Genomic DNA, 18,342 nt, shown 5'->3' on the forward strand with positions numbered 1-18,342 from the left:
TTTGGCTACTGCCAGGATCACTCTGCTCCAAAGCTGATGACCGGCATAGTCTGATCTTGGACACGAGAGAGTTTTTAAAAAAATAGACACAACACCTGAATTCCAGAGTTCAGGTGAAAGTGACTGTTTTTGACATCAAGGCAACATTTGACCAAGTGTGGCATCAGGGAGCCCTGGTAAAACTTAAGTCAATGGGAATTGGATGGAAAGCTCCACTGGCACAAAGGAAGATGGAGGTCATTCTCCTCAGTCCCAGGGGATCGCTGCATGAGTTTCTCAGGACAGCGTCTTAGGCCCAGTAATCATCAGTTGCCTCATTGTGATGTTCCCTTCATTATAAGATCGATGTGGGACTTTTGGTGATTTCTGTGTTCAGCTTCATGTGTAATTAGAAACATAGATATTTACAGCATGGAAGGAGGCCGGGCCGGCTGACAAAGCTTTCCAGCCTAATCCCACTTTCCAGCTCTTGGTCTGTAGCCTTGTAGGTTATAGCACTTCACGTGCATCTCCAGGTACTTTTTAAATGTGGTGAGGTTTCTGCCTGTACCACCCTTTCAGGCAGTAAGTTCCAGACCCCCACCACCCTCTGGATGGATACATTTCCCTTCAAATCCCCTCTAAATCTCTTACCAATCACTTTACATCTATGCCCCCTGGGTTTAAAATCTCTGCTCAGGGAGATAGATCCTTCCTATGCACCATATCTAGGCGCCTCAATTTTATACATCTCAATAAGGTCTCCCCTTGGCCTCCTCTGTTCCAACCCAGCCTATCCAATCTTTCCTCATAACTAAAATTCTCCAGTCCAGGCAACACCCCCTTAAATCTCCTCTGTACCCTCTTTCATGCAATCACATCTTTCCTGTAACGTGGTGACCAGAACTGCACGCAATACTCTAGCTGTGGCCTAACTAGTGGTTTATCCAGTACAAGCATAACCTTCCTACTCTTGCCTTTATTAGCCGAGGCATAGAATACAAGTATTCCGTATGCCTTCCTAACCACCTTATCTACCTGACCTACCTTCAGGGATCTGTGGACATGCACTCCAAGGTCACTTTGTTCGTCTGCACTTCTCTGTGTCCTACCATTTATTGTATATTCCCTTGCCTTGATAGCCCTCCCCAAATTTATTACCTCACATTTCTTCAGATTGAATTCCATTTGCTACTGTTGTGCCCACCTGACCAGTTCATTGATATCTTCCTGCAGTCTACAGCTTTCTTCATTGTTGACCGCAGCCAATTTTGTATCATCTGCAAACTTCTTAATCATACCCCCTACATTCAAGTCTAAATCATTGATGTATACAACAAAAAGCAAGGGACCTAGTACTGAGCCCTGCGGAATCCCACTGGAAACAGTCTTCCAGTCACAAAAACACCATTCAACCATGCTTCCTGCCTCTGGGCCAATTTTGGATCCAACTTGCCACTTTGCCCTAGGTCTCATGCGCTTTTACTTTCGTGACCAGTCTGCCATGTGAGACCTTATCAAAAGCCTTGCTAAAATCCATATACACAATCAAACCTACTACCCTCATCGACTCCTTGTTACCTCCTCAAAAAATTCAATCCAGTTAGTCAGACACTACCTTCCCTTGACAAATCCATGCTGACTGTCCTTGATTAATCCATGTCTTTCCAAATGAAGATTTATCCTGTTCCTCAGGTTTTTTTTTCCACTAATTTCCCCACTACTGAGGTTAGGCTGACTGGCCTGTAATCACTCGGTCTCTCCTTTTTCCCCTTTTTAAACACCGGTACAAGGTTAGCAGTCCTCCGGCACCACACCTGTAGCCAGAGAGGATTGAAAAATGATGGTCAGAGCCTCTGCTATTTCCTCTCTTGCTTCCCTTAACAGCCTAGGATATATTTCATCCGGGCCTGGGGATTTATCCATTTTGAAAGATGTTAAACCCCTTAATACTTCCTCTCTCACTGTTTATTTCACACTCCCCCTGATTGCAATGTCTATATCGCCCCTCTCGTTTGTGAAAACAAGATGCAAAGTATTAAGAACCATACCCAAGTCTTCTGCTTCCACACACACATCACTTTTATGGTCTCTAATTGGCCCTACTCTTTCCTTAGTTATCCTCTTGCTCTTAATGTATTTATAAAACACCTTTGGGTTACTCATGCTCTTAGCTTTCCTAATTTCCTTTTTCATTGGACCACTGCACTTTCTATACTCTTCTAGGGTTTCTGCAGTGTTGAACTCTCGGTATCTGTCATAAGCCTAGTGATGGGGAACATGGAGATAGTAGAAACTCTGAACAAATGTTTTGTATCAGTCTTTACGGTAGAAGACACTCAAAATGTCCCAACAGTGGATAGTCAAAGGGCTATTGGGGTGGAGGGGGGAGGAACTTGTCACAATCGCAATCACTAAGGAGGTGGTACTCAGTAAGATAATGGGACTAAAGGTGAATAAGTTCCCTGGACCTGATGGGTTTGCATCCTAGGGTCTTGAGAAGTAGTGGCAGAGATAGTGGATGCGTTGGTTGTAATTAACCAAAATTCCCTGGATTCTGGGGAGGTCCCAGCAGATTGAAAAACTGCAAATGCAACGCCACTTTTTTTTTTAAAAAAGGAGGCAGACAAAAAGCAGGAAACTATAGATGGGTTGGCCTGACGTCTGTGGTTGGGAAAATGTTGCAGTAGCAGGACATTTGGAAAAACATAATTCACTGAGGCAGAGTCAGCATGGATTTATGAAGGGGAAGTCATGTTTGACAAATTTGCTGGAGTTCTATGAGGATGTAATGAACAGGATGGATAAAGGGGAACCAGTGCATGGCGTGTATTTGGACATCCAGAAGGCATTTGACAAGGTGCCACATAAAAGGTTACTGCACAAGATAAAAGTTCACAGGGTTGGGAGTAATACATTAGCATGCCAGAAGATTGGCTAACTAACAGAAAACCGAGAGCCGGGATAAATGGTTAATTCTCACGTTGGCAATAAGTAACTAGTGGGGTGCCGCAGGGATCAGTGCTGGGACCCCAACTATTTACAATCTGTATTAACGACTTGGATGAAGGGACCGAATGTAAAGTAGCCAAATTTGCGGACGATACAATGATGGGAGGAAAAGCAATGTGTGAGAAGGACACACAAAACCTGCAAAAGGACATAGACAGGCTAAGTGAGTGGGCAAAAATTTGGTAGATGGAGTATAATGTTGGAAAGTGTAAGGTTATGCACTTCGGCAGAAAAAAGATCGAAGAGCAAGTTATTATTTAATTGGAGAAAAATTGTAAAGTGCTGTAGTACAGTGGGACCTGGGGGCCCTGGTGCATGGAACGCAAAAGGTTAGTATGCAGGTACAGCAAGTGAATCTTGGTCTTTATTGCAATGGGGATGGAGTATCAAAGCAGGGAAGTCTTGCTACAGTTATACAGGGTATTGGTGAGGCCACACCTCGAATACTGCGTACAGTTTTGGTTTCCATATTTAAGAAAGGATATACTTGCTTTGTTTTACGGATGTTTAGTGTAAGGCCCATGCTTTCCTAAGCTTCACCGACACCTGGGTCCCTGGCCAAAGACCGCCCTAAGTGGAGAAAGTGCATCCGGGAGGGCGCCGAGCACCTTGAGTCTCGTCGCAGAGAATAAGCGCAGGCAGCGGAAGGAGTGTGCTGCAAACCAGTCCCACCCACCCTTTCCTTCAATGCCAGTCTGTCCCACTTGTGACAGAGACTGTAATTCCCGTATTGGACTGTTAGGTCACCTAAGAACTCGCTTTGCGTGGAAGCAAGTCTTCCTCAATTTCGAGGGACTGCCGATGATGATGACTTACTTTGGAGGCAGTTCAGAGAAGGGTTCACTAGGTTCATTCTGGAGATGAGGGGGTTGACTTATGAGGAAAGGTTGAGTAGGTGGGGCCTATACTCATTGGAATTCAGAAGAATGAGAGGTGATCTTATTGAAAAGTATAAGATTATGAGTGGGCTTGACAAGGTGGATGCAGAGAGGGTGTTTCTACTGATAGGGGAGACTAGAACTAGGGGGCATAATCTTATAATAAGGGACCGCCCATTTAAAACAGATGAGGAGCAATTTCTTCTGAGGGTTGTAAATCTGTGGAATCTGCTGCCTCAGAGCTGTGGAAGCTGGGTCATTGAATAAATTTAAGACAGAGATATACAGTTTCTTAACCAATAAGGAGTTATGGGGAGCGGGCAAAGAAGTGGACCTGAGGCCATGATCGTATTAAATGGCGGAGCAGGCTCGAGGGGCCTCATGGCCTATTCCTGCTCCTATTTCCTATTTCTTATCTAAGCCTTACCGTTTTTGTTTATCCTACCCTGTATGCCCCTTAAAAATAAAAACATAAGAAATAGGAGCAGGAGTAGGCCATTTGGTCCCACAAGCCTGCTCCACCATTCAATAAGATCACTGCTGAGCTGATCTTCACCTCAGCTACACTTCCCTGCCCGATCCCCATAACCCTTCACTCCCTGTTCAAAAATATGTCTTATCTCCATCTTAAATATTTTCAATGACTCGTCCTCCTCAGCTCTCTAGGGCAGAGAAATCCACAGATTTACAACCCTCAGCGAGAAGAAATTCCTCCTCATCTCAGTTTTAAATGGGCAACCCCTTATTCTGAAACTATGCCCCCCTCTCCTCCCCCCCCCCCCCCCCAGTTCTAGATTCCTCCAAGGAGAAACATCCTCTCTGCATCTACCCTGTCGAGCCCCCTCAGTATCTTGTATGTTTCAATAAGATCACCTCTCATTCTTCTGAATTCCAATGAGTATCGGCCCAACTGCTCAACCTTTGTTCATAAGTCAACCCCTTCTCAGGAATCAATCGAGTGAACCTTCTCTGAATTGCCCTCAATGCAAGTATATCTTTCCATAAACAATGAGCCCAAAACTGTATGCAGTACTCTAGGTGTAGTCTCATCAATACCCTGTACAGTTGTAGCAGGACTTACCTGCTTTTATACTCCATCCCTTTTGCAATAAAGGGCAACATTCCATTTGCCTTACTTGATTACTTGCTGTACCTGCATACTAACTTTGTGTTTCATGCACAAGGACCCCCAGGTTCCTCTGTACGACAGCATTTTGCAATTTCACTCCATTTCATTAATTTTGCTTTTTATTTTTCCTGCCAAAGTGGATAACCTCACATTTTCCCACATTATACTCCGTTTGCACACTCACTTAGCCTGTCTATATCCTTTTGCAGATTTTTTGTGTTCTCCCAACTTGATTTCCCACCCATCTTTGTATCATCAGCAAACTTGGCTACATTACACTCAGTCCCTTGATCCAAGTCATTAATATAGATTGTAAATAGTTGAGGCCCCAGCGACGATTCATAGAAACATAGAAAATAGGTGTAGAAACATAGAAAATAGGTGCAGGAGTAGGCCATTCGGCCTTTTGAGCCTGCACCACCTTTCAATAAGATCATGGCTGATCATTCACCTTCGTACCCCTTTCCTGCATTCTCTCCATACCCCTTGATCCCTTTAGCCATAAGGGCCATATCTAACTCCCTCTTGAATATATCCAATGAACTGGCATCAGCAACTCTGTGGCAGGGAATTCCACAGGTTAACAACTCTGAGTGAAGAAGTTTCTCCTCATCTCAGTCCTAAATGGCCTACCCCGTATCCTAAGAATGTGTCCCCTGGTTCTGGACTTCCCCCAACATCGGGAACATTCTTCCCGCATCTAACCTGTCCCGTCCCGTCAGAATCTTATAAGTTTCTATTAGATCACCTCTCATCCTTCTAAACTTGTGAATAAAGTTCCAGTTGATCCAGTCTCCTTGTATGTCAGTCCAGCCATCCCTGGAATCAGTCTGGTGATCCTTCGCTGCACTCCCCCCATAGCAAGAACGTCCTTCCTCAGATTCCTGTGGCACCCTACTTGTTGCCGTTTGCCAACCGGAAAAAGACCCATTTATCCCGACTTCTGTTTTCTGTTAGTTTGCCAATCCACTGTCCATGCTAATATGTTACCTCCCCAACCCCATGAGCTTTTATCTTGTGCAGTGACCTGTTATGTGGCACCTAATCGAATGCCTTCTGGAAATTCAAATACACCACATCCACTGGTACCCCCTTATCCACCCTGCTCGTTACATCCTCAAAGAATTCCAGCAAATTTGTCAAACATTATTCCCTTTCATAAAGCCATGCTGACTCTGCTTGACTATTTTTTTCCAGATGTCCTGCTACTGCTTCCTTAATAATGGACTCCAGCATTTTCCAAAAGACAGATGTTAGGCTAACTGGTCTATAGTTTCCTGCTTTCTGTCTGCCTCCTTTTTTTAAATAGGGGCGTTGCCTTTGCGGTTTTCCAATCTGTTCCAGAATCCAGGGAATTTTGGTAGATTACAACCATGGCATCCACTATCTCTGCAGCCATTTGTTTTAAGACCCTAGGATGCAAGCCATCAGGTCTGGGGGACTTGTCCACCATTAGTCCCATTATTTTACCTAATACTTTTTCTTTAGTGATAGTGATTGTTTTAAGTTCCTCCCCTACAGCACCTTGATTATCCATTATTGGGATGTTTTTAGTGTCTTCTGTGAAGACCGATACAAAATATTTGTTACAAATTAAGTCTCTGCCATTTCCCTGTTCCCCATTATTAATTCCCCAGTCTCATCCTCCATGGGACCAACGTTTACTTTAGCTACTCTTCCTTTTTATATACCTGTAGAAACTATTACTATCTGTTTTTAGATTTCTTGCTAGTTTACTCTCATAATCTATCTTCCCTCTCTTTATTTTGTTTTAGTCCTTTGCTGGTTTGTAAAAATTTCCCAATCCTCTGGCCTCCCACTAAACTTGGCCACTTTGTATGCCATTGTTTTCAATTTGATACCGTCCTTTATTTAGTTAGCCACGGATGGTTCTCCCTTCTCTTAATAATCATCATCGCCATAGGCAGTCCCTCGAAATCGAGGAAGACTTGCTTCCACTCTTTAAAAAGTGAGTTCTTAGGTGACTGAACAGTCCAATATGGGAAATACAGTTTCTGTCACAGGTGGGACAGACAGTCGGTGAAGGAAAGGGTAGGTGGGACTGGTTTGCTGCACATTCCTTCCGCTGCCTGCGCTTGTTTACTGCATGTTCTCGGCAATGAGATTCTAGGTGCTCGGCGTCCTCCAGGATGCATTTCCTCTCCGTAGGGCGGTCTTTGGCCAGGGACTCCCAGGTGTCGGTGGGGCTGTTGCATTTTATCAAGGAAGCTTTGAGGGTGTCCTTGAAACGCTTCCTCTGTCCACCTTGGGCTCGCTTGCCGTATAGGAGTGTTCCCTTCTCAAAGTCTTTCTTTTTCACTGGAATATATTTTTGTTATGAACTAGCTCCTTAACTGCTTATCAACTGTCTTACACTTTAATCTATTTTCCCAATCCACTTTAGCCAACTCTGCCTTCATACCTTTGTGATCTCCCTTATTTAAGCTCAAGACACTGGTTTGAGATCCAATTTTCTCATTTTCCAACTGAATTTGAAATTTAACCATGCTATGATCATTCTTCCCTAGAGGATCCTTTGCTAGGAGATCATTTATTAATTCTGTCTCATTACACAGTACCAGATGTAAAATAGCCTGCTCCCTGGTTGGTTCCACAATGTACTGTTCAAGGAAACTATCCCGGATGCACACTATGAACTCTTCCTCAAGGCTACCTTGGCCAATTTGATTTGTCCAATTAGTTTGAAAATTAAATCGCCTATGTTTATTGCTGTTCCTTTTTTTACAACCCTCCATTATTTCTTGATTCATACTCCGTCCAACAGTGTAGCTACTGTTAGGAGGGCTCATAGACTACGCCCACCAGTGACTTCTTCCCCTTATTATTTCTTATCTCCACCCAACTGATTCAACATCCAGGGGGCTCTAGATTTGTTGGTCCCATCTTTTTTCTTTAAGGGAACATACTTGCTTTGAATCCTTGCAATCACCTCCTTAAATGCCTCCCACTGCTCTGACACTGTAATTCCTCAAATAATGAAGCATGCCAGAATGCAGGAAGACCTGGACAACATCCAGACTTGGACTGATAGTGGCAAGTTGCATTTGTGCCATGCAAGTGCCATTCAGTGACTATCTCCAACAAGAGAGAGACTAAACATCTTTTGGCATTACTATTGTAGAGTCACCCGTCATCCAGCCCCCTGTAGGTTACCATTGACCAGAATCTCAACTGGACAAACCACATAAATGCTGTGCCTACTAGAGCAGGTCAGAGGCTGGGTATTTTGTGGTGAGTGACACTCCACCAACTATAAAGCACAAGTTGTGATAGAATGCTCTTCCCTTGCTTGGATGTGTGTAACTGCTATAATAATGAAGCTGGATACCATCTAGGACAAAGCAGTCCACTTTATTTGTACTTATCCACTAGCCTAAATGTTCACCCCCTCCATTGAAGTATGCTGGCATACTATCTACAAGATTATATAGGATATACGGCACAGAAACCGGCCTTTCAGCCCAACTCTGAGCCAGTGACTGAAGGCAGAGACATTTCCTGCAGACTACAGTCCCGACACGTAAACTGTCCTGCTGTCTCTAGATTTCATTTATTTGCTTATTTAATTAGTTAAAGTTTTTAATCAAACGATTATTTGTAGTTATATTAACTTAACTAGATAAACTAAATAATTAATATTTAATAACTTAATAGTTATTGTTCCCCAGCTCTTAGCTTTTAAAAACTGTAGAACTCTTGGACCAGTCACCTACCTGCTGTCCTGTGACGTCATTCCCTGTTTTTTTTATGCCGTCCAGGTCCGCTGTGTCCTGCTTTTTATATCCGCACCTCAGTAGATTCTCCCGCTCTTTATATCCACTTTTCTCAGCAGATTGTCCCGCTCTTTATATCCGCTCCTCTCAGCCAATTCTCCCACTCTTTGTATCCGCTCCTCTCAGATGCACTGTGGCAACGCTACAAGATTACCTCCGTTGCCTATAAGGAGAAGGACAGCAGGTACATGAGAATACAATCACTTTCAAGCTCCCCTCCAAGTCACACACCTTCCTAAGATAGACATATTGCCATTCTTTCATTATTGCTGGGTCAAAATTCTGTAACTTCCTACCTGACCGCACCTTCGCACAGACTGTACCAGTTCAAGGAGTTCTAGCACCACCACCTCAGGACAACTAGGGATGGATCTGCCAGCACCACTTACAACCTGAGAATTAATTATAAAAAGTAAATAAAACTGTTGGGTGTCTATTTGCCTGGCATGGAGTGCATATATTCCACTTATCCCAACCAGAGAATTTAGTAACAAGTCAACACAACCAGGGCTAAAACTGCACAGCTTACTTTAGCTGCTGATGGCCCAAACAGGTAGGAACTCCCAGTTGGACAAACAGATATATCTCAAAGGGAGCATTGTACAAGTTAGGGTACAGAATTTCCCCAGGTTTATGATTTCAGTCTCCATTTTTCTGAAAAAATTGCCTTAAAAGGCACCCTTTCAAGTAAAATATGAATCATTTATTACAACAAGAGCAACTTGTACAGCTCCTTTAATCGTCCCGAGTACATCACATGAGGGGAAAAGATAGATAAAGGAATGAACAAGTGAATGCTGAGCTATGAGAGCTGATCGAGAAGTTAGTGAAGTTCTTCCAAATAAAGATTTTTGGACAGTTATTTGGAGGTATTTATGCTGTAAGAGAAGTTGGTCCTGGGTAGTCTAAGAAAGCATTCTTAAGGAAGATATGTAGAGTTTGACTGAAAAGTAAAAGAAGTATCCACCATATTTTCCCAGTTGATTACACTACTTTACCTCATGATATGTGGTGTACCTCTTTATTTTAAATCTTACCGTACAGTGAATTTAGTTTTATCAATTTATATGTCTCGGGGCTGAGCTGGTTAGGTTCGGTGACCTATAGGGTTTTTATATTATAACAGACGCTAATGGAGACAGAATACAGCTAGTTTGTAGAAGTGTTCAATCTTCAAGTAATGTGCAGTATTCACAGTACAGTAATCACAAACTACAACAACACCCTAAACACCATTGTTTGATTATGATGTTGCTGCTATAGTTGGTGTTCAAGGACATACTGGAGGTTTTTGAAAGTAGGTTTTCTTGTTTCAGGTCGCAGTGAAAGTGAACTGGGGGAGACGGAAACACGGCGCACAATCCGATATCCAGACAGTCATCAGTTATTTGTTGGGAACCTGCCCCATGATATAGATGAGACGGAGCTGAAAGAATTTTTCACAGGTTTGTTGAATTTTTCATTATAGTGTGTTGGGGGGCGGAGCTTGTTTTTTAAAATCCCATCACTTTAGTGTGGCTTTTTTCTGTAACCTATAGTTTAACATTGTATTCACAGCATAAAGATTAGATTGCAGTTTTTAATCACAGCCTATTGATTTATTTTTCCTAATTTTCTTACTCCCCTAAGGGCACAGACTCTTGCTAGGTTCTACCTGTTCAGGATAATTATCACGCACATTTCCAGAAATGGTATTTGGAGTCCGCCCCCCCCAGATCCCATCCTTGACTTCCTCATCTAAATGATGCCCCTTTGTGACATCATCCGCAAATTTGTGGTCAGCTTCTACTTGTACGCTGACAACACCGTGCTCTACCTCTCCACCACTGCTCAACTCCTCCACTGCTTCTGTGCTGTTGCACTGTGTGTCTGACATCCAGTCTGGGATGAGCTGAAATTTTCTCCAGCTATACATTGAGGAGACTGAAGTTGTTGTCTTCGGCCGCTGTCTCAGTCTTTGTAGCCCTGCCACCGATTCCATCCCCTTCTGTGGTTACGTCCTTGTGTTCAAACCTTTCCCGGTCTCATCCTTCCTGAGCTTTGTAACCTCCTCCAGCCCTACACCTCACCCCTCCCCTCAAACTCTTACTCTTAACTGGCTTCTTGTGCTTCCCCTTCACCTCATGATTGGTGGCTATTTTCAGCAACCGAAGCCCCGGTGCCCTCAAATTGCCTCCGTAACCCCCTCTACCTCGCCACCTTCCTGTCCTCCCTTAAGACCCTCCTTAAAATTCTTTGACCAAACTTTTGGTTACCCTTCCTGATAACTCCTACTTTGGCTCAGCATCCATTTTTCACTACACAACTGAAGTGCATTGGAATGTTTTTCTACATTAGAGGTGCTATATAAGTGAAAACTGTTGTTGATAAACATATTGAAAATAGTGGTTGCAAGTCTAGTCTAATCAAGGTATTCCAATGATCGCATTTCAAGCAGTCACCTGAACCCAAGATTAGATTACAGTCTTGAATCACAGCCTATTGCTTTATAACATGCAGATTTTTCCTTTTTCCTACTTTCTTCTTCCCCCTAAAGGCATTGACTATACCGTTCCACACCCCTCCAATACCATGTCCAATTGGCCATTCTTTAGATGTAAGCTCCGGCATCGCCAGCAGGCTGTTCATATGATGAGGACATCACAGTTGAGCTTGATCCTGTCCTTGCCTGAAGTCCTGAGTACTCCTGTACTTAGATAATTTTAACATTGCAGCTGCTATACTAGATGAGATCAGTTCAATCGGCATAGACTGAATGCAGTACTTGCAACCTTCTGGCCCATATGGTTTAAAGTTATATGCTCTAGTCCGATGAGTGTTGGTTTATAATTGCTGACTATTTCAGGCATCATAGTAATCTGTTGGTCACAAGGTGCGCTCTTATGAAGCCATCAAGGAAACCATTTTATGTAAGGAATTTTGTTCTGTTTTCAATCACTTTCTGCTGGCACCTATTGGTTTCAGCATTGTGTGCCTGCACTCTTGTGTAATGTTTACATGAGTTAAATAGCATGCCTCTTGTTTTCTGAGCTGATTGACAGGAAAATTATATCCACTGTGCTTTAGTCTGATAAATGTTAGCTTATAATTGCTGGCTACTTCAGGCATAAAAGCATTGATTGATATCACAGACAAGTTTAAGTTTTGGATTTCAATACTTGTCCCGGAGAGGTTTATTGGGCCCAAGTTTCCCCAGGAGTTGCTCCTTTTTTTTTTGAGCAACTTGATTTTTCTGGACTATCTTTTTAGTTGCAATTCTGGCCATTTAATTTGTGCCAGTGTAAGTGAGTTAGTTTTTTTAAAGTTTTTTTCAAAAGGGGGCGTTCCCAGCCACTTAACCCCTGTTTTAGGCGTTTGGCCAGCAAATAGTTGCTCCAAACTAACTTAGACCAGCTTATGTTGCCACTTTTGTCCACACAGTTAACCTTACCTAGAGTTAAGGAATCGGCTCAAGTAACTACATTTAAAGCACCACCAAGCACCAAACAAAGCACAAAAAGTAATAAGCAATTAATTAACAAATAAAATAGAAGGAACCCTGCACCTAAAGCACCAAAATCAATCAGTAAATAACAAATAAATAAAAAAATAGAAGTCCTACCTTAGGGAACGCAGCGGGCTGCCGATGAGGGAACCCATTCGGCCAGGGCTAGGGACGGTGTGCTTCGGGCCCCTCCCACACAGCCTGCAGAGCGTACTCACAGATTTTGCCTGCCAGGACCTACTGCACATGCACGCAGACTCTAGTGCGCATGTGCAGAGGTCCCGGCACTGTTTTCAGCACCGGGACCTGACTCTGCCCACAATCCATCGGGCCACACTGCACCACGACCGAAGAGAGGCCGGGGAACGGCCAGAATACCATCGTCTTTTTTCGGGCACGCTTGGAGGCGCACCAAAACACCACATCTCGGGTGAGGGCGCCAGAAAAACACGTTGGGGAAACTCTAGCCCATTGAATCTCCAGATTCAGCCTCCTGATATGTACTGGTATGATTTACACACTGTTGCCAGTCTTAAGTAAATGATAGTGCCTGAAAGGGGTGGCTCCATTTTTATTCCCATTGTTTTAACTGCACAGTGATTAGCATTTAAACTGGATTGGTTTTATCTATAAATTAACTAAACTGAGACATTTCTTTAGTGACTCTTTGCACTGCAAACTTGCCTGAGTGAATGCTACCACCGTAAATCTGTAGAATACTTGCTCCTGCTGTTTAAATGTGTGCCATAACTATAGCATTCACCTTGTTGAAATGTGCTGAATAACTGGCTCTCTGGCTACTTAAAAGGTGAAATTTGTGTACTTGAGGTCATAAACAACTGCTTGGAGAGAACTGGATATGTGTACTCTTAGTTTGTCGTTGTAGTACAGTTAATCTGCTCCACACAGTACAGGACATCAGCCAGCAGGAAGTGCACTACAGAACTCTGCATGCATAATAAAGTGAGAACTGTATTGGGTATCACAATGTGACAACTCCTTTTCTTTGCAGGATACGGCAATGTGGTGGAACTCCGCATTAACACCAAGAGTAGTGGGGGAAAACTGCCCAACTTTGGTTTTGTGGTTTTTGATGATCCAGAGCCAGTTCAGAAGATCCTGAGCAGCAAGGTAATGTATAATAGGGAGCACTCTTCTCGCACTCCAAGAATGTAAGCAGCTGGTCAATTTCTTTATTGTTTAATGTCTGGAGTATTTCCTTGCCCCCCCTCCCAGGCCCTCACCTACCTTTTTAAAATAAAGTTGAGCTTTTCCTGTTTATCATTCATCATAAAACATAAAATACAATTGTGGGAAACCTATCCGTTTTGCTGTCAAGTTAACATTTTATGATCTGAGATGTAAATATCTTACTTAGTAAATCCAGTGAGTCTGGTCTTGGTGATTTGCAAAGCGAAATTAATTCAAAAGTACATGGCTGCTCTGAAACCCAGGTTTATACTCCTGCGCTGCAAGTTAGGTTGAAAATTATTTCAATGTAGACTCCTGATTTTCTTTTTTGTGCTAGTTAGAATTCACAGTTAAGTAGATGTCATTGTTTGTATGGATGAGACCAGAAAGCATTTTGCCTAAATTGACTATCTGTTCGTTTTTACTCTCCTTCCCTATAGCCCATTAAATTCCGAGGAGAACTCCGACTAAATGTGGAGGAGAAGAAAACCCGGCCTATTCGTGAAGGTGAACGTAGGGGCGATGACCGCCGAGAAAATAGACCAAGAGGACCTGGTGGACCCCGTGGTGGTCTTGGCGGTGGAATGATGCGTGATCGGGAGGGCCGGGGCGGCCTGTCCAGAGGAGGGCTAACGCAGAAACCCGGACCAGGAGCTGGAAGAGGAGGTGGTCAAGGGGAGCCTCGATTCTCGGGGCCACGCCACTGAAAGTACCCTCACTGGCTATTGGTGTGAGCTGATGGTACTAATGTTCTCTCTCATGCTCTTGTGATTCAGCTTTGTTTTTGGAATGTGATTTCGACCTGTACAGATTATCATTTTTTTTTCAGTACAGAAAATGGCCTTTTTTTTTTGTTCTCGACTTGTGTAGTAGTCGTCGTCCCACGAAACATCCTGTCTGAAATTTTTATTTGTTTTTTAAAAAAAAAAAGGATTTTAAGACCAGAATCTCTTGCTTGAAGACAGATTCTGACTGCAGTGGATTGGGGTGACTAACAGCTATGAACTGGATTTTAGTACCTGCTGCCTCCCAGCTGCTCCAGGAACGTGTTGGCCCTTAGAGTGAAATTTGGTGCAGATTTTTAAAATTGGAAACCTGGTCGCTTTTTTTTCCCCGCACAGACATCCACCTTCAGAAAAACTTGTAATGTAGCACTCGGCAATTTTTAAAGCACTCTTGTCAACTTGGCATAGTGTTCTCCTATTTGATAAAGGGGGTACGGTGCTATCTGTATTTGGACCGAAACCAATGTGATCACTAGATGGTTGGTAATAAGTTGCAATGCTGTAAACTGGAGAAAGTTACCAGTTCCTGTGCAGAACTGCTGTGCTATTAAGATCAGGAGTGGACTAATACAATAGATGTAAGTCTTCAACTTTTTTTCTTTTAACTTTTTGTTTTCATCATTGGAAGAATCTCTTTTACAGTGGGACTTTTAAAAACATTCAACTCTGACATACTTGACATCAAGACACGTTTCCTCTGGAATTGTGAATTTTTTTTAAAACTGTAAATTGGAGAAAAACTTTTCTGGTTTAGTTTGTATTGTAAAGCGTATGGTTGTGCCTTCTATTTATCTCTCATTCCAATCTTGGCAAAGTTGTACAAATAAATGTAGATTGCTTTATTCAATATGCATGGCTTTGTGGTGTTTGTTCAGGGAAGGTGGCCATTTGGGATGGACATTTGGTTAGCTGACTGAGTAAAATTGTAGTGAAAATGAGAGAAGCTGGGAAGTGTTAAGCTGCATTGCATTGGTTCTTAATTCAATTCAGTTAAATTTTATACAATGTAGACCCAAGTTCCTTCTAACCTCTTAACCCTTCAATAGTTTGTCTTTAAAACACAGCTGTTTCAAAAGAAACCTTGTTTAGAAATGTTTTTTGTCTAATACACTGGAATGGCAAGCACAGATCATGACCATGAAACCTAGGTCCTACAGCCGCATTTAGCTCTTGGTTGTATTTGCAGTTTTACATAAAAGCTATAGTCCTATAACAAACAGCAACAGTTGCTGATGAGCAGCTTGTGTGGGTAGTAGTAGATCTTGCATTGCTTTTGTAGGAGCTTACTCCACGCATACATTGTAGGTTATTCTTTCCGTTTCGATTGCTTGCAAAGCAATGTTTGTTCAGTTCTTTGAATAAAATGGATTTTGGAACCTGTTTTCATCTGAGCTTCAGCTGAGTTTGCTTTTAGAATGTGTAAACAGTTTTCTGTTAGTTGGAGAATTAGTTTTATTTAGCAGTTAGGACATGAATTGCATTTGCTTTGCTTATGAAAAACGTTGTACTTTTTTAATGTGTCAGTGCCAGGACCACAAATGTGGAGACTTCGTTTTCGGGTACTTTTTCCTTCCCAATTGATACAGCCAAACACTGGAACCAAAGTAGAACAGTAGCTAACTGACAACTTCACTAAAGCAATGAACAGTCAATGCTTTAGCTTATTGCAATGTTTTGTATTGGAGATGAGGAGATGGGTTTATGAGACATGTTTCAGAATGACCGAGCAGCTCATTTCAAGATTGGCACTTGATCGGAGTTCGATGCTAATAACTCAAAGTGAAAAAAAGCTGTGGAATTCAGAGGGTTTCTGATGAGCTAAATTAGGGAGGGGCGGGGGGGAAGAGCTATTTTCCATTGGTTGACGAGTTGGTAACTAAGGAAATCCATTTATGATCATCGGGAAAACAAAGGGAGGTAAGGAGAATTTATTAAGCAGAGGGTTGCCTAGCCAGAAATAGTGAGGAACAGCAATGTCCATAATAGCTTTTAAAAGGGAAGGAAATAAATATTTGACAAAGAAGTATTTTAAAGGCTACAGGATAAGAGCATGAGAATGGGTGGTGAACCGGCGCAGGCTTGACCGGACAAATGGCCTGGTGTGCTGTAAAGTTCTATGTTGGGCAAAAATATGACCCCTATATATCTATACGAAGAAAATTTGTCTACTGATGGATAAGTACACTGCTATATTGAGACTGTGGGCCATAAAAATTAAAGAATGTGTCCCCATTAACAGTGGTGGGATGGTGCAAGTGGCTTTCATTTGCGAAGAAGGAGATTATTGGCCAAAGGCCGGTCACCAGTTCCAACGGTTTCTAAATTCCAATGTCACGACTGAAAGCATAGCAGGTCCTGCGCTGCATGATTTGGGCTTTTGGGATTTAGTGTTAAGTTTGGGGCATTAGAGATACGGGGAGTGCCTGTGGAAGCCATTATTGACACCGTTGTCACCAAACGTGTCCATGAATCTTTGTCTTCAGAGCAAAAGAATTTGGTTAGCAGGCACAAGTGAGAAATAAATTGTATGTATTTTAAAATAATTTAGCATTACCGGAAAACCTTTTAGAATCATTGACTACTGCCTCCATCCACGATCATTTACCTGTGACTGCCACATATACGTGCAGAGCTTTACCTGTCCTAGTTTGCTGTGAAACAAGTTCTCCATTTAAAAAAAAAATTGAGGCCTCAACTGATGACCAGAGAGCTTTCCTGAAGCAATTGTTTTTTTTTTATCTAGTGTTTTAAATGGGGCTTTTCCATTTCTCCAGATGAAAGCTATTTAAGCTCTCTGCAGCAAGTGTCAGTATGATGGAGCCAGCTTATTGTCTGAAATTCTCAGCGACCAGATCTCTTTAAGATTGGCAATTTATATTGAATTGTGAGCAGTTGTCGTCATCTTTTGTATGGTAGTAGCAAAGCAGATCAAATGTCAATATCTAAGTTGGATATCCAGGCCAAAGCTTCCGGTGTAACAGCGTGGATATCTTGTAGGCTGCCTGAAAATTTCCTCTGAGGGCAGTGTTCAATGATGTGATCCAGGGTCTGATTAGGAGCTCCACAGTCGCATGATGGGGACGCTTTAATCTTCCATCCATGGAGAAGGTAGCAGCATCTACCATGACCAGTTCTGAGACAGTTGATGTCTGTCCACTGTTTGCGAGGAATGTTTGATCCTTCAGGTTGTACTATGAGATCCTCTATAAGGAATCCATTCCGTATGTTGCAGTTCTTCCAAGCATTTCACCATAGGTCATCAAGGCTGAGGGGAGGGGTTTTGGCGACAGTCCAAAATGGCCTAGATTTGAGACGGGTTGGTGGTAGGTTGTTCAAGTCGGCCTGGATCGGCATGTCTTTCTGGTGTAGCGGTATTCTCTGGAGACTGCATATTTGCATTGTAGGTGTGTGATGTTTGCAAGCACGGGCAGCCATGGTGTTGGTGTTGATAAAAGCGTACTGGTGATAATTCTTATAGTAGAATTCAGTTGGACATCAACGGACTTGACATGCGACTTGATAGCCATGCCGGAGAGCAGGGGTCCACTGTAGAGTACACCAGGGCGAGTGCTGTCGTACAGCGTGTTTGAGCGTCTGCTCTCCATGTAGATCCAGCGAGTTTCTGAATCAAATTGACCCTACTTTTTAGTTTCTTCCCAAGGTTCTGGAAATGTCTATATGACTTGGTGTGGTCAAGCGTGACTCCTAAATAAGAGGGTTTTTTGGCATGGTTTATCTCGGCACTGCAAAAGAAGACTTTCAATGCTTGATTTGCTTGATGGATGTGGAGATGGAATATCGAGGTGACAGTCTTTTGTGAGTTTGGCTGAAGTCACCATCGGTGTAAGCAGGCCTCCATCCTCTAAATCACGAGTCAGGGTCTCTTCAGTGGCACAGAATCATGTTTTGCGTGGCCAAGGCAATGTCATCAGCGTATACGAACTTGCAGGACTGTTTCGGGCAGCTCACTGGTGTGAACATTGAATAACGTGAGTGCCAGGCAGTTTAGTGCAATGGCTCAATATGCAATTTAATTTCACGTAGGGCATTTACAGTTGTCATTTTAAGATGGATTCAAACTTTTTGCCAT

At 42.7% G+C, this 18,342-nt stretch overlaps 1 protein-coding gene across 3 annotated transcripts in view; it reads left to right on the forward strand.

Moving 5' to 3' along the window:
• g3bp1 (GTPase activating protein (SH3 domain) binding protein 1) overlaps window positions 1-15,099 on the forward strand; it is a 36,098-nt gene extending 20,999 nt beyond the window's left edge. For 2 of the 3 annotated variants that reach the window (XM_070878083.1, XM_070878084.1), the window contains exons 10-12: window positions 10,094-10,237; window positions 13,289-13,407; window positions 13,908-15,099. In XM_070878083.1, the coding sequence (XP_070734184.1) occupies window positions 10,094-10,237; window positions 13,289-13,407; window positions 13,908-14,174 (530 nt within the window). In that variant the 3' untranslated portion in view covers window positions 14,175-15,099. The remainder of the gene's footprint in view (window positions 1-10,093; window positions 10,238-13,288; window positions 13,408-13,907) is intronic. The other variant, XM_070878082.1, reaches the window with a different exon arrangement.
• The last annotated feature ends 3,243 nt before the right edge of the window (window positions 15,100-18,342 follow it).

This window comes from Pristiophorus japonicus, chromosome 4, assembly GCF_044704955.1.
Source record: "Pristiophorus japonicus isolate sPriJap1 chromosome 4, sPriJap1.hap1, whole genome shotgun sequence".
Classification (NCBI taxonomy): domain Eukaryota; kingdom Metazoa; phylum Chordata; class Chondrichthyes; family Pristiophoridae; genus Pristiophorus; species Pristiophorus japonicus.